The sequence below is a fragment of the Phoxinus phoxinus genome (assembly GCF_949152265.1).
Source record: "Phoxinus phoxinus genome assembly, chromosome: 20".
Lineage (NCBI taxonomy): Eukaryota > Metazoa > Chordata > Actinopteri > Cypriniformes > Leuciscidae > Phoxinus > Phoxinus phoxinus.
The window spans coordinates 5,532,556-5,560,301 of record NC_136895.1 but is presented as its reverse complement, the minus strand read 5'-3'; the positions used below and the strand labels follow the sequence as shown (position 1 = coordinate 5,560,301).

Sequence of the window (27,746 nt, the reverse complement as noted above, 5' to 3'; positions counted from 1 at the left end):
GTAGTAATGTTCACATTCAAAAGCATTCCAGTAAAAGCAAATCCTTTACTGTTTACTACAGGAGGTACAGTAGAAACACGGTATGATAGAACAGAAAAAGTGCACCTGGGATAAAACCGCTTGGTATGTTGGATCCACCCTTGGCAATCATGAACTGATGTCCCTGCACCAGCATCCATGGCTTCAAGGAGGGACATCTGGTCATGTGACTGATGGTCATAAACCTTCCACCTCCATGCAGAAAATAACTCCTCTATGGGGTTGAGGAAAGGTGAATAGGGTGGAAGGAAGAGACTTACCAGTCTTGGGTGGACTTCAAATAATGTTGTTATTGCTTGAGAATGATGGAAAGCCACATTGTCCCAGGTAATTACAAAGGTCCTCATGTTTTCATGAGAACCAGGCGCTGCTCTGGAACCAGGCGCTGGTGGAGATCATTGAGAAAGGCAAGGATGCGCTCGGTATTATAGGGTCCACTGGCTCACTGCATCTCTCACTGGGCCTGCTCTTCTCCCTTCTCCTCCTTTTACTGTATAAGTGTCAATGTAATAGAAAAAAACAACCCCTGCCACTCTAAGCCAGTCTAAGCCAGTCTGGAATCAGCTGTGGTTGGCACAATTTACCCAACATAAATCAGCTCTGTGTCAATTATATTTTTTTTTGTTTGTTATCAGCTGAGATATATTGTTTTTGAACTGATCATTGCAGAAGCAGAGGTTTTTATACTGTATCTAAGGTTTGGAATATTGTTTTTGCTATTGTGGGATGTTGTGTGTTAACATTCGTAAATACTACAAAAACAATCCATAGTTTTGTTGGGAGGTATAGCTTGTCTGTTAAGAAAATGTAAGCATTGTGGAAATGTGTTCACTGACAGCATACTGTTTGAAAACGACATGAAATGTGTGAATGGTATGGCCACAAAAGACCGATGCTGTGCTAATTGTGTTTAGAGTTTTGAAAATGTGACAACTGGCTGGACACACGCTTGTTAGCGACTGAAAAAAACTGTATCATGTTTATTACCAGGATATTTGCTGTTTATTAGTACTTATGAAGAACATATTAATGTCTTATTCTTGATCATATTCTACATCCCTTAATCCACCCGATACCTAAACTTAACAACTACAACAACTACCTTACTAACTATTAACAAGCAGTAGTTAGGAGTTTATTGAGGCAAGAAGTCATAGCTAATAGTTAGTTAATAGTGAGAATTGGAGCCTAATCTAAAGTGTGACCATTTTTCTTTTGAATTATTTGAAAAAGTTTATAAAAGGCTTTTTTTATCCCCAAGCAAAAACACCATCACACTGCTGTGGTATTGTTGGTGTTCTGAGTGTTTTAGTGCGTGTGAAATACAGTACTAGCTCAAGTCTAAAGGATTCCCCATTTTAGTGTCTGCCAAAACAAAACTCATATTTGATGAATTAGGGTTAGCTATAGCAATAGTGGCTTTTATTAAACATATTGTTCTCTGAAATAAAAATATGGTTTATGCTTAATATAAATAATAGTGTCTAAAACTATCGTTTTGTAGTTTCCTGTGAAACTCCAATCAAAGGTTGCCCATCATTTGTCCCCCTCAAGTTTCAACTCTCCCACAATCTCATCTGTACGGAAAAGAAAAGGGATTTAATTCGAGCACTTTTCTAATTGATGGAGCTCATTTAGGCTGGTTGTGAACGACAGGAAACGCTCGCGAGTCGCACCACTTCTCGTTTACGGAGCTGAATCTCAAATCACTCTGCCTCCACATCTGTCATCTTTAGGGTTAAAGGACACAGATGGCAGACTCGCTGGCACTCAACCAAAGCGCACTGTGCCAACTGGATGCCAGGCAGTGAAGAGGGAAACTTCTCATCCCCCTGTTAACCGTCTCAGGTCTCGCTGACACCAGATGTCCCTCCAACGTTCTTGAGCGACAACTTATGTGGTTGCAATCTTGGTTTTAATCACTCTCATTTATCCGAACGGGCCTCCAATAGCTTTGAATAGCAAATTAGGCGTTTCAGCGAAGGCTTGAATCGGGATAAATCATTTAAGGGTTTGACACCGTCGCACACAAACTTTGTCTCGGCGGAAACGAAGCGAGCGTTTGACACTCGAGCGCTAATCACGCGGCTAAGTCCATTTGTTTTGGTGACTGGCCGAGCATTAGGCCTCTTCTGGACTTCAGTCAAGTCGACGCTCATCGTTTTGATCTTCAATATTAAGTCTATTTAAGCGATAATTGAAGTTGGGGAGCGGACGATAAACCGAATGGCCCTTCGTGTCCATCCAAACGCTGCAGTAAATGATATACCTCGCGGTGTAAATATGCGGCTGGTATTGCGCTGAAATTTGAAAGCATATTAGTGTTATCCCTTCCCCTCAGGCAATTGGTCTTTTATGCCGTCAGATTCTCGCTTCTGATAATATTAAGTGGAATTTGCCTCGCGTATCTGCAAAAAAATGGCTTTAACCGCTAACACATATGAATATGTTAATGTCGAGTGCATGGGAAATCTGGCATTTTACAGAAAGAATGACTGATCCGTCCCAAAGATCTTTTTAGGTAAAATTAAAGCAGCCCTCATATTTAGCATCTATTTTGTCCTTTAGATGGAGGAATTTGAATATGACTAAATTACATTTTCTTTAATATCTCCTCTGGAAATTAGACCATCTGGCTTGGAGTCGTATTCGATTCTGAAGATGTTTTGAAATGCATTCGTTTTTAATGCATGACTTAAAGTAAAATATAATTCTGCCAGGTCTCTTTTCTGAGATTTGTTTCATGCTTTATGCTGTACACTCTTGAAAAGAAAGGTTCTTTATTGGCGTTACGGCTTCCACACTCTTAGAAAAAAAAAGGTTGAAAATTGTTGGTTTAACTTAAAAAAACTTAAATCTTGTTTAATGAAATAAAAATTGTTTAGTTAATACAACAAACTAGATTGGTTTAATAAATAGAAGCTCAAAATATTATCTTAAGTAACAAAAGCTTTAGTTTGGAACTTTTTTAGTTTACCCCTAAGTGCATGCGCGCACACACACACATACACACACACACACACACACACACACACACACCACACACACACACACTGAAATTAAAGCAAATTCCTCTCCTGATGCATGTATCCGTAAGTGCCTGAGACCATTTTTTGGCAAATGCTGTCTGTGCTGTTTTACAGATTCGAAAATACCTCGGCAAATGATCGAAATTTAATTAGCAATATAAATGCCAGAAAGAGCACATTATGTGCAATTGTCTTGCTATCTTCCCAGAAATTAGTCTTTTTAAATGAATTTGCTGTATTAATCATCTCGAAAATATTTTTGATCACTGAATTAATAGTTTTCCCTCCTGTTTTTAGGTATTCATTGACATAGGTGATTGCCTCTTAATTACTACAACGGCCTCCTCCTATTCTGTCTTATTAATTCATGTTTCCTGGCACAGTCCCAAAAGGCAGTCTCGCCCTATATCTTCTAATTACTTCTGTAATTGAATTTGCTCACTGTTTCTGGGCGATTTTTTTTTAAGGAACTGTTTGTTCGGCGCTTTATTGTGCCTTTGTGTTTCGGTCCTCGGCAGACAGAACATGTAGGGCCTCTTTTCTCTTTTCTCATTAATTTTCCAGAAGCCTGCCTTCAGTTATTTATTTATTATTACCTGCCGAGGCGGCCCCTAACCGTGTGAACGCCGGCGCAAACAGGGTGGAGGAAATTAATTAATTAGGATTGGTGAAACAATTACCTTGGGCCCCTCTCTCTCTCTCTCTCTCTCTCTCAGTCAGTCATTTGCTGAAGCCTTCGCCGATTTGAGAAGTACTTTGAAGTGCCATTACAGATACGCCACGCGGGGCGAGACTGCGGCGGTGCGGGCGCCGCGCCGTAAACGTGTTTCTGGAGTGAGCTGTACACCACGCTGTTGGTGTAGAGCATAAAGGGATATAATTTAATCCATATGAAAGGATATATCTGGAAGGCATCCGAGACGCATCGAAGCCCGGGCATAAAAGTCACTCAAGTTAATGCAGAGATTAATGGCGTAATTGAATGCGGGGGTGGCACGAGTCGTCTCGGCCCTTATCGGAGCCCATCGCGGTCGCTCGACTGACCGCCGATGGACCCTCAGGGCTCATTGTCCTCGTGTCAGAGGCCATTATCCGGCGGCGGCGGCGGAAAATTCTTCCCTCCGCTCTGACGGTGCATGTGTGTCTTTGAAAAACTTTCCCCCACTCTCCCATTGATTTATTTTTCCTTTTCGCCGCCTATCTCCCCTCCTTTTGTTTCCTTATCGTCGCTTCAGGTTATTATGTGCAAAGTATTGACAGCACTAGAAGGCCTGTGGTCGATGGCGGGCTAATGCATCCGTAATCCCGCCTTTGTCACGGCGAAATGTTTCGCGCGGGTCTCCGATGAGGAGAGAGGTGCAAAGCTGTTGATCCAGGTTTTATTTGTCACGAAGCCCATCCATCAATCAAACCCGAGACCATCTGACTGACTGAATGACACGCCGACTGGGCTGAGGAAATTTGATAACGCCGTATTGTCAGGCAGCTTCCCTGACTTTTTTTCCCCTCCCGATAAGAAATACATTTGACTGGAGCAGATAAGCGCACAAGGGGTAAAGCCTTAAAGAGAGAGGGTGACACATATGCCATAAGAGGGGGGCTTTTCTTCCTTTAAGAGCCCTGGTGTAAATGATAGGTTTGGCAAACAGGACAAACACAGATTCAAAAGCCTGCAACATCCAAGTGCAATGGATATACCTAGATTATTTAAAAAGATGCCAGATAGTAACAATTCCCCATCTGTTTGTGCCATTATGGAAACGGCATGCTAGAGTACGCCGAGAGAAGCGTAATGCCGTGTTTTGCACGCGGGTTTAGGGCCTCGCTGCATTATCGCCATGCATTTAATGCACTGCTGGCCAATGTCACAGCATGCTTTATAATAAAGCAGTAAGCCAGGAAGACTTCCCCCATTGTAAGCGCCTCACGGTAACCTAAATGTTTGCTTATTTAGAGAAAAGGAGGGATTAGTTAAAATCATTTTTGTGGTAATCAACATTAAGCTTAGCTTGCACCAGAATACTCCTTTAAATTCTGCCAATTATTACAGTAAATTAGATTAACTGAATGCTGTTTACAGTTGTGGTCACTGGTGTACAATCGCTATTTTCATATTATGTTGAATAGGCTAATCCAAATGTGAATTTAGAGAGCTAACCATTTTGTATCAACTTTCACATTTACTTGCTTAGACCTTCAAAAGGACCATCAAAAGGCCTCACAAATTTGCAATGTCGAGGAAAAAAACTGGCCTTTTGGTGTGGTGTAATTCAGAAAACATCTTTATGTGGCCACTCGCAATATAATCAAAATATGTGTCTTTTTAATCCATTTATTTCATTATTTAATAGATGACATACATATTAGCAGAGTTCTTGTTCCCGAACTCACCCGTTCCTGGCCATCTTCCCAACATTAACTGCAGAGGGACACTGACCCATAAAAAGATTCTCCAGCAAAGGAGAAGAAAGCAAAGAAATTTCCAGAGGGCAAGAAAATGGACGTTATTGTGACCCGTACATTAACACACTGTATGATTAAGTAAGTTTTTGTGCTGTAATGACCAGAGGCTAAGGAGTCCGAAAAGAAAGGGGGGAAAAAAAAATCAATGTAAGACTGCAGCAGATTAGCTTGACAAATTACATGCGCTCGGCTGGCCCATTGTACAGTATGTCTCCTATATTCTTTCGTGAAGACATCACAAAATGGAGCTGCCAAATGGCGTATGGACTCCCGAGATCATTTTTATTGATTTTGCACAGACATCAATGAAGGATTGTGGTGGTCGTGTGCTCCTCGTGTCTTGGATGTGCGACGGGACGGGGTCCAAATGCCGCTGCATCAATACTGGGTCAGACGCTGTCATTGTTCCTGCCGATGGACGATCTCGTTCTTGAGATCTCCTCATCTAGACGACAACAACAACTCAACAAATAGTTCTGTTGTTGAAGAAGCCACGAAAACAGACCTGGGTGTAGTGGCTTGGTTGTAATTATACAAAAATAGCATTCGTTTGCATGCTTATTCAGTGCAAAAATACTGTGTGTAGAGGATATTTGTCTTACATTTGGTTCGAAGGTCTCTCTAACTTTGCCATTTCTCAGAAACAGCAATGAGATTAAATAGAGATCAAATGGAGACTTTTTTTCCCGAGAAATAGACCCTTTAATATCACTGGAGTTTCAAACTGCACTGTCTCAAACTGCACTCTCTTGCCAAAGATACCAACCAGGACATTTATTGGTCTGAAGATGACTTTCTCAGGAGTCTCGACTGAGTTCTCAGTTGTGTGTCATTTAAGTTTCATCTTTGTCTCAGACTTATCCCGAGCAATAACAGAAGGCAATATACTCCTAAACATAAAGGTCCTTTATTGGCGTCAATGGATCCATGAAGAATCTTTAACATTCATGGAACCTGAATTGTTGGCATCGCTGCCAAAACCCCTTTATTTTTAGAAAATAGCATGTGGTTTCAATAGAATTAAAAGAGAAATGTTTAGGCTCTTAATGAGAACTTTGATTTTTGAATGCAGACTTTAGTATATGAACACAGTTTGAGAAATCATTGAGATCTCCTCTGAAACTCTGGAAAAGACTCCTTTTTTGAAAATAGCAAGTGGTTTTAATAGAATTTTTTAAAAAAATGTTTAAGCTCTTAATGAGAACTTTGATTGCAGACTTTATTATATGAGCATCATTGAGATCTCCTCTAAAACTTTTAATTTTAAGATCTCATTTGTGATTTTTCTTTCCGGAGCATTTGTAAGACCAAACTAACTGAGCTCTATATTCGTATTGTATGTCAACAATTGTCTCATGTGTCTATTTGCTGATCCATCTAAAACATCTTGATTAATGAGCAATTCAACTTAGTCTATCATATGTTAGAAGCAGATTGTTAAAAAATGGTATTATTGTCATTTGTCAAACAATTCCCTTTGACAACATCTTTGATTGTGTCTTAAAGAGAAAAACGCTAATCTTGTTTCTACTAAAACTATTTTTTTCCGAGTCATGTCTTCATGCCAACGCACTCTCTCTCCAGTAGAGCTGTATTAATGCCATCTATCAGCGCATGAGCAGAGCATGTAACGTGATAAGAACTGGCAGCGTGATTCATTTGATTCTATTAGCATGTATCAGTGTGGCAGCGTTAAACGGAGCAGATGTTAACAGTGGGAGGTGATGGAACAGCTTACACACACACACAGATGCCGCAAACTGTTGCGTGCACTTGTCAGCGAGTGTAAACGCGCGTGTGTGCTTTATGATGCCATTTAAAGGAGAGCGTCGTAACGTAGGCCGTTTCCCACAGCGGCCCCCACGTCTCTGTGTGTGAATGGACGTTCCTACACCTCAATAACTCACGTTTTCTTTGCTTTTCACACACAGGCAAACGCTTGTGATTTATCTTCCCGTGAGCCGGTGGCATTTATGGGCTAGTTGTGAAATTCTACAACTACAGTATAAACAAGTGGGAAAGAAAAGCCCAGGATGGAGAAATGCGTGTGGAGTCACGGCCGGTCCGTCTGAGCACGAGACCTCCCGGCAAGTGTGTGTACGTGAGTGAATATTACTCGCGGGAGGCGCTCAAGTCTGACTCCATGCCTGAAGTTAATTGTGTTTTTTTTTTTCTCCCTGTATGAAACTTTTAAAAATCCAATTAGGAGCTTGAGTTCATCAAGGAAGTCTATTTGGAGTTTTGGAAACTATATCTTGAATGTGTCCTAAAAACAGATTAAGCTTTGAAGTCATTTTATTTTATGATAATAATTATAGCCTTCATGTGAGCTTAGTGTCTGTCACTAAATACACTCCTCCCCAGAGGAACATTTATTGCTCGGACGTTGCTCTTTCAATGCTCTCAATACTTCTTAGTTCTTAGTGTCGTTCATAGATGTTTTTTCCTAACATTCCTTAGGAATAAAACTACAAAAGATGAAACTGTTAACAGCAAAACTATATATCAATTGTTTCTCCTAGACAGCAATACTATTCCTGTAAATTAAGTGCAAATTAAGACTTTTGCTCTTAAGCTTATTCCTGCTATTCTGCACCTGAGTAAAAAGACCCCAGTAATATCATATGTTTCCTTTAGGTTAGGAATATATCTTTATAATATCTCAAACATGCATTTTATTTAACATTTTATTTCTTACAGGGTGCTATTTATGACTCATGAGGTCTAAACCATATCTCAGATAATATGCTCTTGAAAGAATTTAATGAGAAATGTTTGAGTTTATTGAAAAATAAGACATTTTATATCAGAGTTTGGAATTTTGGATAATCTGAGTACAGTTTGCAATGTTGTGGAGATCTTTTCTGAACATCAAAAATCTCATTTGTGATTTTTCTTTCATACCGGTTTTCTTTTCCATGTTCTATCCAAATATATATGTAAAATACTTTTCATATACACTCTTAAAAATGAAGGTTGATGGTTCCTTTAACATCCATGGAATCTTTCCATTCCACAAAAGTGGAAAAAGTTTCTTTAGATAATTGAAATATTCTTCACACTAAGAAAAAAAATCTTTTAAGAACTTAAGAACTGATCACTGAAAGAACGTTTGGGAAACCAAAAATGGTTCTTCATTGCATCAATGCAAAAAAAAAAAAACCTGACCTTTATTTCTAAAACTGTATATGATTGTTCTTCTGTACATTTATACATATATGTTGACTGAAAGTCTGAAAAATGGTTCAGATGATGATGTTGTCTTATCTGACCACACCATGAAAAAATGTGTTTTCAATGTAATTTAGAACAGCCTAATAGCATCTCCAAAAACCATCCATTGTGTCTTTTTGTCTGAGATCTGGTGGGGGTGCGACACCACATTGATCTGCCTCTATTCACAAAAGGCAGGCCTTTTATTTTTGCTGGATTTCCCTTCGCTCGAGAAAAAGTCGACAAGATAGCTGTATTGATCCAGTGCACTGGACAGCCATCAAACCCAGTCTCTGCTCATCTCAGATGGTGGTCCGGAGCCAGTGGCCGTACAGATATCTCCGCACAACCTGCCAGTGCTGGAACACTGTGTGTTTCCTCTTCTGGGAACAAGCGGCCCATTCAAACACTTCAACGAGGCCAGAGACTGAGTGAATCACATGTCCCCAAGTCCATTATGATGTGTGGAAACTCTCCAATTAACAGTTTCGGTCTGAGGGGAAGTTTGTAGGGGAATGGCGTTGTAGGAAGTTTATGGTTTGGTTGGTTCAAAGATAAATGCTGAATAAAGATGGAGAAGTACTCTTAACTCTGAAGGTTCCAAACGGAAGTTCCATATAGAACTTTTGATTCTCTAGTTCTATGGTGCATTTATGAACCCAAAAGGCAATACTCTAAATCCGAAGGACCCGTTATGTGCAACAAGAACTTTTTAATCTTCAAAGAATAATCAAGAACCTTACGTAGCCAAATTGCTTAGTGAAGATTGAAATCTTGAACTTTTTTTTGTGTGTCCAGGATCAAATATGAAAATCTATTGACATATTAAATGAAAATATTTCTGTTCAAAGAAACAGGGTGAACAAAAAACATGATCAAGGAGTAAGAGAACTCAAGGTGTCCTCAGCGTTGATGATTTTTTTTTCTCTAAGCCTATATCTTATGATACTCATAAACATAACTGCGAGGGACACCTGCCGCCGCCCATGTCACTGGAGTCTTAGAGGTATCATCCTGCGGTGTGTCCAGTTCCTCGTCTGGATTTGAAACAACTCTTCACACTTAATTACGGAGGATGAGCGAAATGCCTCATTTCTCTTTGTTATAGGCTAAGCTTCCAGTAATCCCAAACAAAAGGTCTGGCTCTGGAAGCTGTAGGATTTGCTGGTGGGATTATAGTCTCATGGATAATGATGTGCAGTCAGCGAAAGCAAAGCTTTATTTGAATTCAAATTGGCCGGTAAACAAAACCCATCGGTATGTCTGCTGTTGGAGTATCTGTCTAGTAAGCACTGTGTCAATGCATCAGCAACCCCGTGCAATTTATACGGATCTATTATTGCCGTTACAGTGAGCAAGTGTTCTGTTATCTATCCGTTCATTATGAGGGTTGCTGGAGCTCTGTTTCTGTACCTTTTCTCTGTGCTACAGAGCCCGTATCTGGCTTTTTAGCACCTCTCTCTTGTGTTGGTGTCTATAGTCTTTGATTAACAGGCACGTGGTTTCAGAGACTCTTTCAGAAGCGTCCACCAATTTTTGTTGTATTTTGAGATGTATTTCTTACTTCTGCTAAGTCAGTAATTATTGGTGTTTTGGGCTAACTACTGTAACTCACCACTACTATTGCTCATATTTAGGGTTAGGGTTAGAGTTAGGGATTTTGAACACACCCCACCCCCGACTCTAAGTATTAAACTTTGCCAAGTTACTTGTCCCGCAATTTGTGGCATAGACATAAATGATACCTTGACTTATGTGGCTTGTTGAGGAGAGGTACTGGTCTAAGGTACTGGTCTTAGAAATGTCTGGTTTAAGGAGGCACCTGAACTTGAGGGTAGGCTCTTTTGATGTAGACTAGTTTATAATCAACACCCGAAAACACCCTGAAACTCCCCTAGCAAACATTGAGAACGCTGTAATAGCAACATAGCAATGTCCTGGGAGTGGGAATCATCCAGAACATGTTAGCATTTTCACAACAACTTCAGTTTCCATTGGATTAGCTGTTCACACATTTGATGTGGCCTTTTTTTTTTTAACATAGACCACTACAAAGTAATCTAGAAACCACTCATAAATCCCTGAACATGCCCTAGCATCCACCGTGAACACCCAAGCTATTAAACAGCAATGCCTTGTCAAGCATCTAGCAACATTGCAGCAAGTTCCATTGGTTTCTATTGGGTTAGTTGTTCACTCCTTGATGTGGCTTTTTTTGACGTAGACCAGTATGTAACAACCAACTAGCAACCATCCAAAACATCCTGAAAATGCAACACCATAGCAATGTCCTGGCAGCCGTTCAGAACATTGTAGCATAATTGTGTCAATTTCCATTGGTTTCCAGTGGGTTAGTTGTTCGCACCTTGATGATAGCGCTGCATTTGTTGTGTTAAGACAATGAATGGCTATTCAGAAATCAGACTGGTTGGTAAATCCAGTGTATTATAAGGCACCGGAGTGTGTCAGCTTAGTGTCAGGGCACTCTATATTTCCAAGTCAGACACCTTTTAATTGAATTCAACTGGAGCGAGACAAGACGGGTAAATATAAGCCATATGTTCTTTGCACCTTATTTGCTGTAGGTGGTGATTTCAAAGAATGACTTCTGTGTTGTTCTGGAGGTTGGGCGAACTGTTTTCACTCTTTCGTTTCATGTTCCTGATGATGAGGCAAAGTCGTTTAATTAAACATTTCAAAAGCAGGAAGACCTTGAGGTCCTAAGACAACTCAGAATAGCTAGAAAAATTAATATGCACGCAGACCTGTTATTCACTGCTCTGCAAATGTCTTTGCAGTCGTGCTGTGAATCTGACCTTTGAGATCGTCCTTAATAAAGGTCTTCGATTTTTTTTTTTTCTACTTAAAGTCAAACTTATAGCTCTAAAGCATCTCTCTTTACTGGTAGCCTGAACCGTATCCACAGCCTATGATGTTATTCTGCAGATACCGGCGCCTGCATTTCCTCCTGACCGTATATGAATCTCAAGGCTTTCATCACTTGGTCTTGGCTCGTGCCTTTAACTCAAGGAAGTGCTTGTGATGCTTTTGATAGCGTGTTCTCCTGCTGTTAAACTGTTTTCAGGATGTTTAGTCTATGTAGCAGTTAGATCACACAGAGAGAAGTGATAATCTCAGTGAATGACATGTATTTTCTGTCATGTGAATGTAAAAACATCCCACACAAAACACATTGCAGGCCTTTAGTTAAGCATGATGAGCTCCACCTTGCTAATCTGGAAGAGTGTTGTCACCGTGAAAGCGTTGAAACTCTGAAACATCCGTCATGTCTTATAGGGCTAACAAACCTGTCTTGGCGTTTTATTTAGAAAGGTGATGGATTGCCTCAAGCGAATTATGATCAATTTCCGGCGTACCAGTTTGGGTGAATCTCATGTAAACTGTCTGGCACAAATCTAGGTAATATTTCACAATAAATTATTTAAATGTATTCATTTAGCAGGCACTGTTTATCTAAAGCAAAGTGCATTCAAATTATATATTTTGCTTTATATATATATATGCTTTTTATAAAGTTATATTTTTCTAACCAATAATTTTAGGACCCTTATGAATTTTTTTTTCTTCAAAATGTGACCCTTATGACCCTTTAGGACGCTTATGATTTTTTTTTTTTTTTTTTTGCATGCGTTAAAATAAATATCTTTGTCTTTTCATGACAATTTCCAGTTTCTCAATTGTCAAATTTTCAAAAAAAAATATATATATATATTATTTAAATTATATAGTATTTGTACACCGTGGTTGTATTTAAAATGTTTTTTTGTTTTGTTTTGCTGTAATTTTTAAATAAAGTAAAACAATTCAAAAAAATTAGACTGAAAAATGGTGTAGAAACAATTTATAAACAGAAATTGCTAGTAAATTTCACAAACATTTACACACACACACAAAAAAAACCAAGTAACACTATTAAATGTGGCATTTTTAAGTCAAGAGACTGAAATAGTATTTTCATGTAAAATGTACTCTACAAATCTTTGTTATATTTAATTTTTTTACAGTCTAGGCTTAATTTTCTTCATGCAAAATATAATTCCATGTACATTTATTGTGATCCTGTGCTAGACATTTTGAGATCATACATTTGTGATATCTGTTTGCATGCACAGACCACACACAAATAGCCTAAATGTATCTAATCAATTTTATGCCTAGTACGTGAATCACGCAATCTACTCCAGTTTTCTTTTCAGATTAAGCAATTTGTGTAACATGGCCACAAGCTAATTTAATAACATAAATGTTATTATGGTCCATTAATAGCACACGGGGAGTGTCTGGTGGTCTAGTCCCACTGGAGCTCTGTTCATTCAGCCCGTGAAGAAGTTCACACGGGGGTTCACCCGGGCTGTGACTGACAGGTCTCGAACCCTGAAACGCGTCCCCTTGATTACGGATTCAGCGGGGCCCAAAAGGAAGAGCACAGGGGTCTAAAGTGTCATCCTCCCATTAAGCTCAGCTTGTGTAACCATAATGCGCACAAAATAGCAGTGAGAACACACTCATGCATATGGAAATGAACGGCCATTCATTCGTACATCAGCGATGCAGGCCGACTCCATCTGAAGCGCATTAGTATTCTGCGACCGCGGTGCAGAAGTGAACAGACACACACATTCGTAAGTTTTGACTCATTTCCGCCATTTGTTTAATGGCCGTTGAAGACATAAGCTCGTCACTTTGATTGTAGCCATAAGATCAGTTTAATAAGGCAATCTGTGGCAAGGCAGTAAATCTGTTAATCCTATTACCAATTAAAAAGGAGAGTTTTTTTTATTATTATTGACTATTACTGTTATTTTTTGTTTTGATTACTAATATCGGTTCTCTTTTCCCCGCACCTTTGCAGGATCATTAGTCGGGGTAGTATTTTGATTGAAGTCATTATTGCTTTTCTTTTGTAGCGGCACCGTAGAGATTAACACTGAACCGTGTTGTATGAGCAGACAAAGCCTCCGCAGTCAGTGCAGTGGATTACTGTCAGTGCGGAGGTATAGGAGGACGAGGCAGCCCGTAATTCCTATAGAAAGGTAGACAAACACACAGCCACCAACCAACAACTTTCCCCGCAGAGGCCTTTTGTCTTCCCCTTGTTCCTTTCTACCCCGGCGCCCTGTCAAAACCGATAAAGAGCGCTGACCCGACCAGAGCCCGAGTGTGACACCGACACCGAATGTGGCCCGGATCATTGCTTCAAAGCATCCGTTTCAGTTTAAGCTTCTGTCGTCGGATATTTGAGATCTTATTATGTAATTGGACTGAGCAATTACACAAATGCGTGCAAACCGAGTTCTGACGAATAGTAGAGATTGCATGAGAACTGTTGTGGAATTTTTTCATGTGTACAATTGATTTTCCCGAACAGGAATTAGGATTTTGTGAATCCATCAAATTGCTGGGTTACGGAGCTGTCATTGTTTTTACAAGTATTAAATCATGGCTAATTTAGACCTAAACACCTTCACTGTAAAACAATTGGGTTACACTTTATTTTAAGGTGTCATTGTTACAGTGTAATTATATATTTAAGGACTGAGTAATACTTACTATAGGGTTAGGGTAGCATTAGGGTTCGGTTGAGGGTTATGTAATTATGCATAATTTACTGTTATTACTATGGTAAGGACATGTATGTAACAAGGACACTGTAAAATAAAGTGTCACCAAAAAATGTGCTGCACTACATTTTTAAGTGCAATCAACTTGGATGTTTAAGTCATTTCAACTTAAATTACATTAAACTGGCATTTAAAAAAAATAGTTGTATTTTTTTCAATAGTTGAACTTATTTTGATGGTTTATAGCAATGCAAAAACAAATGTTGTCATAACTTATCGATCATATAATTTTTTTACAGTGTTGATTGATTGTGAAAAGGAAATATTATTATTATTATACATTTGAATGTATTTTTACAGTGGTTTCTCGTTGCTGTTGTTCTGATAAATGTATGGAAGCAATGAATGTTCCCCGGCTATACATGACATGGCAGTGTATTTTTCTGAAGTAAAATCTTTATCAAATAGCCATTCTTTGCGTTTGAAAAAAGCCAGCCCATTACCTCACGACTGCTTTTGTTGGCCCTTTACAAGAGCGAACAAAAAACTGTTATTCAGGAGAAGGCTTTAGATTTTTATTGTTGGTGGAGCTCGCAGTGTTATTGTATTAAAAAGAGCCATCTGTGCCAGAAACAATGGCTTGAAATTATCTCTGAATACCCAGTGAAAAAAAATATATAAAGCTTTCTCCTTCTCATTATGTTTTCGTGGGGGGGTTTGTAGACTTGCTATAAGTGACTTTTGTTGTTCTTGATGCATTCTTCTGCTTTTTCAATCGGCCCCTTTTTCAGATGGTGTGGAGCTGTAGAGGGACTGAGGCGGGCGAGTGTAGCCGCTCTGCGAGCACTCTGTGCGGGCGAGCGTCGCGAGTGGACGCTGTTGGATCATGAGAGCGGGCGCTGCAGGAGAGCGCGCCGGGGAAGAGCGTCTGCTCGCCGGCTCGCGTCTGAGGATCCGCCCGGGACTGTGGATGTGTCAGTCAAACTGAGGAACTCTGTAAGTAACTCTGGTATTATGGTCTGTGCGTGTCTGTCTGCCGGGACAGGATATTAATTAGCGATTCTAACGGCTTTAAATAGCGTGTTATTATTTTAAAATGTTGATTTAATATACTGCATTATTTATTCAAGCTATTTGTTTATATTGGATACACACAGATGTCTACTTGTTGAGTGTTCGCGGCGGTTTGGAAAACTTTTAGGGGGGAAAACGTTTTTTTTTTTTCATGGCTTTTAATTTTTCAAATGTCTGTTAAAATAAAGTAAAATTAACGACACAAATTGTTTGTATCTGCAAAATGTTGTCATGAGAATTACAACAACAACAACAAGATCTAAAGATGAATGTTATAATCTGTTATCATCTGCCAAATTTATTTCAAATAGGCTACGCTCAACATTTGTATGTTGTGGCTGTTTTAATGTTAGTTTTTTTCTTGTAATATTTTAAGTTTCTGATTTCGTTCCCTGTTTTTTTCTGAAATATTAAAACTGGATGCCGTTATCATGTTGATAGAAGAAGCCTATAAAGTAGTGTGTTATTTGTCATATTTTGATCTGCAGTCAGCGCGGCCCCTAGTGGACAAAACACACACACACACGCACACACACACACGCACGCACACACACACACACACACCCACACATACACACACACACTCTCTCTCTCTCTCTCTCTCTCTCTCTCTCTCTCTCTCTCTCTCTCTCTCTCTCTCTCTCTCTCTCTCTCTCTCTCTCTCTCTCTCTCTCTCTCTCTCTCTTACTAATTATCTCCTAATTTTAAGACTTAATGCTTGAATAATTCTAACCTCACTTTCAAAGAATGGTTTGTGTTTGTTTCTCTGTACATATAAATGTATTTAGATGGACTGAATTTGTTGTGAGATATTGAACGCAAACATAAAATAATTGACTAACATTTTATTTTCATTTATTCGTTTAGATCCCATGCTTTAGGTTTAACGTATTGTTAGGATAAAAAATGTGCACGAAATTATATCTTTTTTTTTTCATACTGATTTTTAAAATCAGGGTTGACAGATTACGATTATTCTATTTATGTTGCTTTTTAATATTTATAATAGCCTACCAATCGATTGATATCATTAAAATATATTGTAGTCGACATTAAGAGACTTGCCTTTTCACAACTATTGTGAAGAACTGTGACAATTAACAATTTAGCCAAAGCAGGAGCCACTCTGGGATGTTAGAGATTCCCCGCTGTTCTACACATTTCCATAAGCAGATTAAGGCACTCAAATGCAGATCGAGAGAGAGAGAGAGAGAGAGAGAGAGAGAGAGAGAGAGAGAGAGAGAGAGTTTGCGCATCGTGTTCAGATTCTCACGTTCTTAGAAGTTGAAGTTAAATGTGTTTATGTATTCTTGCATCCATCCTTCAAAAGTGCATTTGAAACCCCTTCACGTTAGGCCCCTGTAGGCTACCTTTGTGTTTTCCGTTGTGTTTGCTCTTTGTAATTTCGGCTATTTTTGTATTCGCTGCAAATTATATCGCGTGGTGTATATTTTTAATAAAACAGATTTATGGAAGATCGCGTCTGCGTAAATGTGGTGCTGGGAAATATTCTAAAAGTGTGAGCCTTTTCATATATAAATATCACCACAAGAGGACGCTATTGAAACATAATAAGATCTGCTTTCGCGCATTGTAGAACAAAAACAAAAAAACTCAACAACAACATAAAAAAAAATCCTCCTGCGTGTTTTCCTGACATTAAGCCTGTTTGGATATTTGTTCCACTTTTGTTCAACTTCTTCTGAAGAATGACCGACTCTTAACTCTTGAAGAACAGTTGTTATTCGGGTTTAATGAAAGTGTGTGATTATCAGGCCGTCCTGTCGGTGGATGTTATTTTGACTGAATAAACCCTCTCCCCTTGTCACTCTTCATGGAGTGGATTGCAATAACACAAATCCTCAGAACTCAGATGGTCAGTAGTCAGCTTTTGTAGTGCTTTTGTTCAGGGTGATGTAATGACAACAGCCCTGACAAAACTGCCTGTGTGTGATGATTGACGGCTCTGCATTTTATAATTCGCATTAAGCTTGAGCCAGTTGAAGTATAGCTACTTTATAAATAGCCATTTCATGGATATTGTTTAAAAAAAATGGGACGAAATAAAATAACAGTTAAAAAGTTTAATAAATGCAGTTGTTTATTAATTTACAAATAACAACCGCGAGTGATCACCAAATTAATTATAACTATAATATTAGAACGAAATTAAATTGTTATTTAACACTATTCTACGCATTTTGGTGTTTTAAGAAATATACAAGCAAAAGTTTATAATATTATAAGACAGAATGTTTGAACTTTCACTAAAAAATATTTTTATTTTTAATTGTTTATAACAGTCTGTTCATTTAGACGTTCATTTATGTATAGCCTACTTTATTCTCAAAACAAAGCGACGAACCAACAACTTTTTACACAAAAAGCACAACTGTGCTCCAGTGTTTGGTTTTAGGATCTTAAGATCATCCGTCCCTGTAATATACTTTGATTAGAAAGTCGTTTGTGTGAAATATTCTCACTTTAGTTCTTTCTCTGGTAACACACACACACACACACACACACACACACACACACACACACACACACACACACACACACACACACACACACACACACACACACACACACACACACACACACACACGCACGCACAGTGTTCATTGGTGGAGAAGTGCTGCCTGTGGCTCAGCGCTGCACTGCTGACCGCGCGTAACCCCGCCCCTTTATGCAAATCCGAGAGACACACAGTCGTGGCTGAGGGAGCAGACGCGCTCTCATTGGTCAGCGACAAACCCATTTATATTCGCTGACAGTCGCTCTATGAATGGTTGTCTATTAACTTGTTCAAAAAGTATCAGGAGTTGACAAGGGCTCTGGCGAGGAGGGAAACCGAGTTTGTGTCGATTCCTCAAGACTGAGAAAAGAAGTTTGTGGAAACCAACAGGACCTAATAGCGCTTACTTCCTCAGCAAAGTTACCAGAACTGCTAAGGTAACTTCAGCAGCCTCCACTTTTTGGACTTTTTCTTTTGTTTTTGTTGTTGTTGTTTTTAACTGCTGGTGGGGAAGACTTTCATAAACTCGTTTTTAAATGTACAACATGATGGAAACCGAGCTGAAGCCCCCGGCGCCTCAGCCCAACACGGGGGGCACGGGGAACACCAACTCCTCAGGAAACAACCAGAAAAACAGCCCGGACCGGGTCAAGAGACCCATGAACGCCTTCATGGTGTGGTCGCGGGGCCAGAGGAGGAAAATGGCACAGGAGAACCCCAAAATGCACAATTCGGAAATAAGCAAGCGACTCGGGGCCGAGTGGAAACTTCTGTCCGAGAGCGAGAAGCGGCCGTTCATCGACGAAGCCAAGCGCCTTCGGGCTCTCCACATGAAGGAACACCCGGATTACAAATACAGACCCCGGAGGAAAACCAAGACCCTCATGAAGAAGGACAAGTACACCCTGCCGGGCGGGCTCCTGGCGCCGGGCGGTAACGCCATGGGCGCCGGTGTGGGTGTAGGGGCCGGCTTGGGCGCAGGGGTCAACCAGAGGATGGACAGTTACGCGCACATGAACGGCTGGACCAACGGGGGCTACGGCATGATGCAGGAGCAGCTCGGTTACCCGCAGCACCCGGGGCTCAACGCGCACAACACGGCGCAGATGCAGTCCATGCACCGCTACGACATGAGCGCGCTCCAGTACAACTCCATGACCAACTCGCAGACCTACATGAACGGATCGCCCACCTACAGCATGTCCTACTCGCAGCAAAGCACGCCGGGAATGACGCTGAGCTCCATGGGCTCGGTGGTCAAGTCTGAGTCCAGTTCGAGTCCGCCGGTGGTCACGTCGTCCTCTCACTCCCGGGCCGGACAGTGTCAAACGGGGGACCTGCGGGACATGATCAGTATGTACCTGCCCGGGGCCGAGGTGCAGGAGCAGAGCGCGCAGAGCAGACTGCACATGTCCCAGCACTACCAGAGCGCGCCTGTGCCCGGCACGACGATTAACGGCACGATGCCACTATCGCACATGTAAAAAAAATGAACTTTTCTACACTGCTGGACTCCTTTGGACTATTTTTGTACAGAACACTTTTTTTGGGGAGGGGAAAGTTGTATAGAGCTCAAGGAAAGAACACAAAACTTTTGCTTTCTATTTAAAAAGGAACGGTAGGAACTCCACACAGTTTGTCGTTCTGTTGTTCTTTTTTTTTTCTTTGCCTTTCTTTGCTTTGCTTTTTTTGTTTTTAATTCCAGAAGGTGTATGCGATTTGGAAAAGTAGAAAAACGGGGGGGGGGGGGGGGGGGAGAGTGAAGCAAATGTTTTATTATTGCAATCGACTTTTTTTTGTACAGTATTTATCAAAGAAACATAATAACAACCAGATGTAATGTTTGTAAACAGCAGGAAGTTACGTTTTTATAAAAAGGCATTTGTGCAACAAAAAAAAAGAGAGAAAAATATGGCACAATAACTGATGTTTACTGCTTCAGTATATGCTCCAAAAATTCTGCAAACGCTGAAATGAAAGAACGAGTTTCTCACTGAAGGTACATAGAAATAAACCATCATAATTATTATTATTATATGATTAAGTTCTAAATGAGAGAACGAACAGAGGCACTCTCGCAGGTTAGACCTTTTATTTGATTTGATTCTTTTCGGTCTCCCACTCTTCATCTGTTAGGTAGCCTATATGAAGTTTGTGTTCTTTATTTTTCTCATGGTTTGTAAAATTTTCTGTACATTTTCTGTGATATTTTAAGTTTTTATTTTAAAACTTTCATTTTTCGTAGTTGTAAAATGTGGCCTGTACGCAGTTGCCAACGCTCCATGTATATATTTTAACTAATAACATCATTATAACAGTTACAATCTGAGTTTTTTTTTTTCAATATGCAGTTTGAAATGAATAAATTTTTGAAATTTGGATATTTGAAATTGTTTCTGGTTTTTGATTTTATTTAACATTTGGCTTGATATATTTCCTTATCTAGTTATATGCATTCTAAATGATGTCACTTATGGTTTAAAAAGCATTCACAGTGTCTAACTCAAACACAATTTGATGAATTATTTGTCGGAATAAGATGACACACTTACACAAGGGTGCAACTCTTTAAAAGTAAGTATATTGGACTTGCATGTGCAGAATTATGACAGCGTGTTTATTGGTGTTTGATTCCAACAAATGAAATGTTAGATGCTCTTTAAATGTAGTGAGCATTAAGTTAACACCGTCTCTATGTTTTTAGTGGACACGAGGACTGTGAGCGACAGCACAGCGTTTAGGTTTCTTGCCTGTAAATCTCTGCTCTGCTCGGGGAGATAAAACGGCCCAAACGAAATGAAGACGCACGGCAAGGTAGTCACATACTTTATAACTTTATTTCACATTTTTATTAGAGTGCAAGAATTTATTCCTTCATATATTTTTTTGCGCGCAGATTTTTTAAAACGACATTAAGTTTTTCCATTTCATATTTTAAAATTTCATCATAATATTAGATATTTAGAGTTGCGGTTTTTTGGATTATGTGTTTTTCCAATAGCAATTATATTGTTGATTATAAAACAATACAAATAAATAACTATTACCTCGTTATAACGTGTTAGCATATCCTATAACATATATGATGTTATATAATTTTTCAAATATTTTAGATGCATATTGATACACTGTGAAAAAAAGTTCAACTTGGATGTTAAAGTCATTTCAACTTAAATTGCATTAAACTGACTTAAAAAATTAGTTGAATCTTGTATAACAAACAAAAAGTTGAACATTTCTTAACTTATTTTTTACATGTAAAAACATGTCAACTTATTGATCATATAATTGTTTACAGTGTAGTTCTTTAAATAATAAAAACCGTTCACATTCGATCGCTGAAAATTCGATTTGGAGTTTTGCGGAATGAAATAGAATGCCAGTAAAACATCATGCGTTCACATTCATGTTCATGTATTAAAACAGGGTTAGTGTTTGACACCGTTTCGAGAACATGCTGCTGGTTCTTGTTGAGTCGAGATGAGATGATGGAGATGAATGAAGTGTGTGTGTGTGTATATTTCTCTGGTAGATGAGTGGTGTTTCTTGCCAAGGCACCGAGGCATCTCTTACAGCGGGTCTCGGGGGAGAACGGCTCACATTAAGCGCTGAATGAATATTTGACGAGGGCTCATTCCGACAAACGTGTCCCTGCCGGACTCTCAAAGGGTCAGGGAGCACTGCTTGAATCCATTATTTATACAAGCAGAGGAATTGGTTGTAATGGCTGAATCTGTTTGATAAACTGGGAATTTGAGTGAACTGGAAACGCGTCTAAAAAGGAGCGTTCCTAAAGGTTCAGTGTGTAAAGAAACAGTTTTTGCTGAAATGTGGCGATTTAAGGTTCATTACATATAACTTCAAAACAGGGTTCTTATGTATCCTAAAAAAAAAAAAAAGCAGTTTAACGATGGAAGTGATGCACTGTTGAAGAACGGATATGTGTAACCACAGATTGACAGCTGAAAAATACTGATTAAAATAACTTTTATGATTGACTTTTGATGATTGACACATACACTTATGTAAAAACAAAATGCGTTTAGGAAAAAATGCGGTTTGCGGGATTATATTGACACAGGCTGTACAATGAGACATGTAATGAGACGAATAAATGATGGATCTGATTTTGTAGTTCTGTTGGGAATGCGTGGTGGATTCTGTTTAAGAATAATAGCATGAAAAGAGGTGCTTTAGCATGTCGTGTGTGTGGTTTTATTGCCTAGTTATATATTTAGAAAATTCATTATAAAGTGCTTTTGTTGAAATCGCTCGTTTATCGCTGGGAATATTATATGGGATGATGTTGTGGAGACGCAGATATATCTGTGGAGCAACAGGTGGTAAGCGCGCGCTCGAGGACTTTACTCAAAACTCTCATCTCTGAGAAACCCTTTTCACGGGGACATCTTCAGCCTGAGCTTTTTAAAGATTTGATCTCAGGTGACAGACAGTAACACGGACTATTTTTGAAAATACTTACGGATTTAAGGTCTAATAGAGACCCCAGCCCTTCAAATGCTATGATGTTTTGTCTCGGCAAAACAAGTCTTGACGACAATTTCATTATAATATGAGCAAAAACTAAGTTTAATGGGGGATTGCATATATGAGGCCGATTGACCAATGGGAAAAGCCCAATAATAAACCTCTACTGTAAAAAAACAACAACAAAAAAAAACATTGTTGGTTTAACTTAAAAAAAGTAAGTTACCTGGTTGCCTTAACATTTTGAGTTCATTGAAATTAGAAATTTGAGTTAATACAACCTAGAGATTGGTTTAATAAATAGAAACTCAAAATATGAGGTTATCTGAACCACATATTATCTTTGTTGATTTGACAGAAGATAAAAAGTTATGATAAATATAGCCTAGCATTTAATAGGCTAGTACCCTATACGATACATATAATAGATTGTGGTTATATTTATTTATTTGTTGTTGTTGGTTATTATTAGTATAATAATAGTATAACAATATCAGTATACAACAGTTCATCATCTGATTTTATTAAAATGTCGGCTTTTAATAATCATTAAAACATCGTTGTTGTTATTATTCGGCCTGTTATTGTATTAAGCAAATAATTATGAATCGGTTATTTTTAGGTTTTTCTCATTATTTTAATTCTACAAAGAATAATGTAATGCATCACATGCATAAATGACTTAAATTGTGAACATCTATAGCGTGTGTGTTTGTGTCTGTAATGTGTGTTCTGCTGGCGCTGAGAGTGAATGTGTGGAGAAAGGCGCAAACTATCTGGAGAAAGTAATAAGTTGTTTCTTGTGGTCGTGTTTGCGGGAGGGGGGGCAGTGATGGAGGGGGACTGGGCTGAATTGAGGACTGTCAGAGATGTCTCTCATTGGGTGAATGATCCAGTGCAGGTGCAGGGAAACAGGGGGATGTGGGGCTCAATGAGACCACACACTGTCAGCCAGCACCACAGCAGTCTCGCGCCGCGGCCCGAACCGAACCTGAACAAAACACCGCGGCGCGTTCTTATCTTTAAGCATTCCGTTTATTTTCATGAATCCAACAAGTGCGTGTACCAGTATGCAAGCAGATGTTGTCCATGTCATTGCTTGTTTGTGTTGATATTCGTTGGTTGTTCTGTCCAATGGAAGCATTTGATAGGCTACATCACTAAAGAAGTTATATTTTATAGATAGCGATCGTTTGTTTACGCGCGCGCGACATTACAAACAGTCTGAAAACGGATGGATTAAAACAAACCCGTTGTTTAATACCACTGTGCATTCTGTCATAATTTTACCCATGATCCTGCTGGAGACTTTGGCACTCAACTCCAATTCAACTTCCGACAACTGCTTGTCATCATATTCACGCATGCCAGTCCTTCTCTTTTTTCTTCTTTTTTTTTTACTGTCAGAGTCTTTGTTGTGCAAAGTTACATTTTAGTAAGAGCCTTCTTGTTTGCAAATGCTAATACGACTTTTTCTTAAGAACCCTGTTTATCCCATGACATACTGTTCAAAGACACTAAAGTGCACACTCCTTTTTTTATTGTTTGCATGCAATTATATGTTCATATATTTAATTGTTTGTATTGTCTGGTGCGTGTTTATACATCAGCAGCTTTGATTCGCTACATTCGTCAAACCTGAAAAATTATTTGGATGCGGTCTTGAACATAAACTATTTGTTTTGTTCCAAATGCACACGTGATTAATGACAGGATAATTGGTGCTTTTTTCTCGACATCAATGTAAACCATCATCTCTTTATTAATAATATGGATTGGGTCTTTGCAGAACAATCCAGCCTCATGGTGGAGAGATATTTAGAGTTAGAAAAATTAGTTTTTATTATCATTACATGTTGTATATGGCCAGACAATGAAAATCTTTCAGTGTGCATTTGGACAGTTGTTCTGATTTGATTGGCCATTGCCTTGATCTTCATGCACGATTTCAAATGTAGTTTCAAAGATTCAAATTCAACAATTCTGAGCTCTGTTATAATAGCCGATAGGTTTTTTCATGATAACGGATCGAACCGTTCAGGGGTGCGTTTCCCGAAAGCATCGTTAGCCAACTATGGTCGCAAGTTCCGTCGTTATCAGCATAGTTCAACGATTTGGTGTTTCCCGAAACCATCGTTCCAACGAACGTTCGCAAACAGCATCGCAAACTTGTGTGGTTGGAACGACAGCTCTCGAGCTGTGGTTAGAAGCATAGTTTCTAGTTTACATGAGATATAGACTGAATAAATCCTTATCTTTAGCAAAATAAGCAAGCTGACATTCAGTACAACCCGTGTTATTTATTTAGAATACATACAGATGTAATTTACGTCTTTTAGTTTGTCAAGAGATTTAAAGCACCGTTTTTGAAGACTGCGCATGTGCGAACGCGCTCTACTATGTACGAACGAGCCAAATATTGAGTCTGGTAATAAAGCAAAATAACTGAGAAAAATTAGAAATGGTCTTCAGATGCCATGTCTGTAACTTATATGACAAAATCTAGCGTTAATTCGATCTCAAACAGATTAATAATTCATTAGTCCACCACGTGCGAGACGTCAACCAACGTGGTTGAACGATACTTTGCGACATACGGTTTCGGGAAACAGTCGTGACGAGCTAGTTGATTTCTCCAACGATGCATCGTACTAAAGCAGTGAGCTATATAGTTGTACGGGAAACGCACCCCTGATCAATGAATCTATTCAAGCAGATCGCATGTGTCAGTGTGTGTGTGTGCAACAGATGACACCCCAGTCCGTGTGTTTCTGTCCTGTATCATTATGCGGGGCAACAAGTTTGACCATATGCAAAGCTGAGGTGCGAGTATTTCATCCCACGCGAGGAACAATCTGTGCTTTTATAAAGCAGATCAGTCACAGCAATGCGGATCCTTTTAATGCACCACTGAGTCTCATAGACTGGGACAGACGGGGGATGGGGACCCTGCGCTAATATTAAGCTGGAGGAAAGTGTTTGTTCAAATTTATTGAAATACAATTTTAAACCAATTTCGACTCATTTGTGCGTGCCTTATCAAAATTGCATTGGCTTTTAAAAACTAGCGATTTTCGTTCGTTCGGATTTAGAACATTTGCATGGTTTAAAACTAGGCTTGTTTTTTGTTCGTAGCAGCAAAAGCTATATGCAACACTTTTAATTAACGCAAAGAAAATACTTTTAGTTTTGGAAAGATTTTTAAAGCTCAGAAAAAAAATATCCGTTATAATTATTTAGCGAAAACAAAGCGGTCACTTCGATTTTAATGTAAACTAAATGTGTATCGAGCCGCGGAAACGCATCGACTGCTTTTCCTGCAGTTTTCTTTATTCCTCTTCAAATATAACAACATATTCAAAATATATTCGTTCTCATTCCCATTTCCGGAAATGCCATCAGGTGGATGTGTAGCTATAGCCTATCTATGACGCACTCTTTGCATGGATGATCTCCAGCATGTGAAATCAGTTTTTTTGTTTCCTGGTTTCCCAGCATTAGGTTTGGGGGCTGTTAGGAGGTTGTCATTAGCTGACCCTCAGAAACAGCAGAGCATTGTTCTCCTCATTCCGCCAATTTCAAGCTTCGCTTGTACATAGCATATATGTTGATTAATGACACTAAAAGCAATTGGGTCATCCTATTAAAAAAAGATTATATTTATCAGCAATTACACTATTTAAATCTGTTATTTGTTGGTAAAGTGTGTCATTAGGCTTGATTTAGACAAGTTCATACAAGCTGAAGATATAGGGGCTAAAATGGATTGATGAAATCGGCGATTGGACAAGGATAGGAAATGTTTTTTGGGGGGGAATATTCCCAGGGACTCGTTTCTCTTCGCAGTTTTGGATCAAGCGCAGACGTATGTGTGCTTTCAGAAGAAAGGGTTTGTCTGGACATTGAATGGCCCATTATGTTTCTCTGGTCACCCCCGTGTCATCTGAATGGAACGCGTGGGCTTGTTGACAACTAATTTTCTCGAAATGTTCACATCTGTGGCTCTTCCTGCCCTAAAGGTGTCTGCATGACGCGGACTCCCCGACACTTTCACTTTTAATCGGAGCCGTTAAATCGAATCGAGGCTGGATATTCGATTCGAATTCGTTCCTTTATCAAGAACACCTTAAGGATCGCATCGTTCGAACGTTAAGTCCACAAAACACAATATTTAAATATGATTTATCACAAACTTCAATTTCAACATTAGAATAAGAAATAATGTGTTGTTTCAACTTTTAACAAAAGTACGTAGGCTATTCGTGCTTGACGTAAAATATTATGTTTAGTTAACTTTGTTTAGTTTAGTTAAGTTGGACAGCCTATTTCATTTAAATCTCAACAACTTTTAAATAGGATAGTTATAACTAATTGCAGCAACTACTTTTCGAATGGAAAAGTGCATACATTATTCCGTTTGCTAATTTTAATTTTAGGAAGACATAGTATAATATAGTCCTCAAATAAAGCCAGAGTAGAGCTTTTAAAAAAAACACGCTTCTCATTTTAGGTCACCCCATGCCTATCTTGCAAGAGTCTAATTAATTCTCAAGTATTGGGTCTAAAATCTTTGAATGGCCACTGTGCTCTCGTCAGAGACCCTGCTGGAATGTAAAGGTTTTTTTTTTTTTGGTTTTTTTTTTTTTCGATCTTTCATTCAGTCTCAAAGAGCTACTCCAGCGTTCCCTGCAAGTGACGGAATGCCACGCTTTAAACAGGACACACGTTTGGAGCAAAAACAAATGACAGTTCGACATTATGCATATTTGTTATTTTTAGCGCGAGATTTCGTTTGTGTGTCAAACGTCATAAAACGAATACGTGAAAAGAGCTGCCCAAATATGTCAAGTGGTGTAACCATCAAGCAAAAAGTACTGAAATAACCACCTTGAAAACACGTTTATTTGTATTTTTTTTTATACAAATATCATGTGTTTTGAATCTAAGTGATATGCTACTCATAAATAATGATAGCCTACCACATTAAATGATTCAAGAAAAAATAAAACAACATTTTTTCTTCGTCTTTTAATAACACTTTTTCCTCTCTTCTTTGGAGAGTTGCATCATTGCATCGTACGTTTTTTTAACGCATGCAGGCCTACATCTAATAAATAAAGTTTCTGACAACAACCTAGGAATCTATGAGATTCTAGACCCGTAAATCTACGTTTAAAATGGTTTCCATAAACGAGAACAGCCTGAAATCTGCCAACAGGGTGGTGTGATGAAACGCGTGATGCGAGTTAAAAGAGGGTGTTGTTGCCTATATGCAGTGATACGGGAGCTGCTGAAGTGTGTGTTGCCCGGTCAGGCCATTTGATTGTAAATAAGAGAGTT

The 27,746-nt window shown here is 39.0% G+C and overlaps 1 protein-coding gene and 1 long non-coding RNA gene across 2 annotated transcripts in view; both read left to right on the top strand.

Moving 5' to 3' along the window:
* LOC306988912 overlaps window positions 1-27,746 on the top strand; it is a 55,623-nt gene that overhangs the window by 11,546 nt on the left and 16,331 nt on the right. The window contains exon 2 of the long non-coding RNA XR_013795524.1: window positions 15,118-15,322. This is a non-coding gene — a long non-coding RNA (uncharacterized lncRNA). The remainder of the gene's footprint in view (window positions 1-15,117; window positions 15,323-27,746) is intronic.
* Window positions 18,197-20,299, top strand: sox2 (SRY-box transcription factor 2). Its single transcript, XM_079594110.1, has one exon. It carries the CDS (start codon window positions 18,455-18,457, stop codon window positions 19,400-19,402), a length of 948 nt encoding a protein of 315 aa, XP_079450236.1. The 5' UTR covers window positions 18,197-18,454; the 3' UTR covers window positions 19,403-20,299.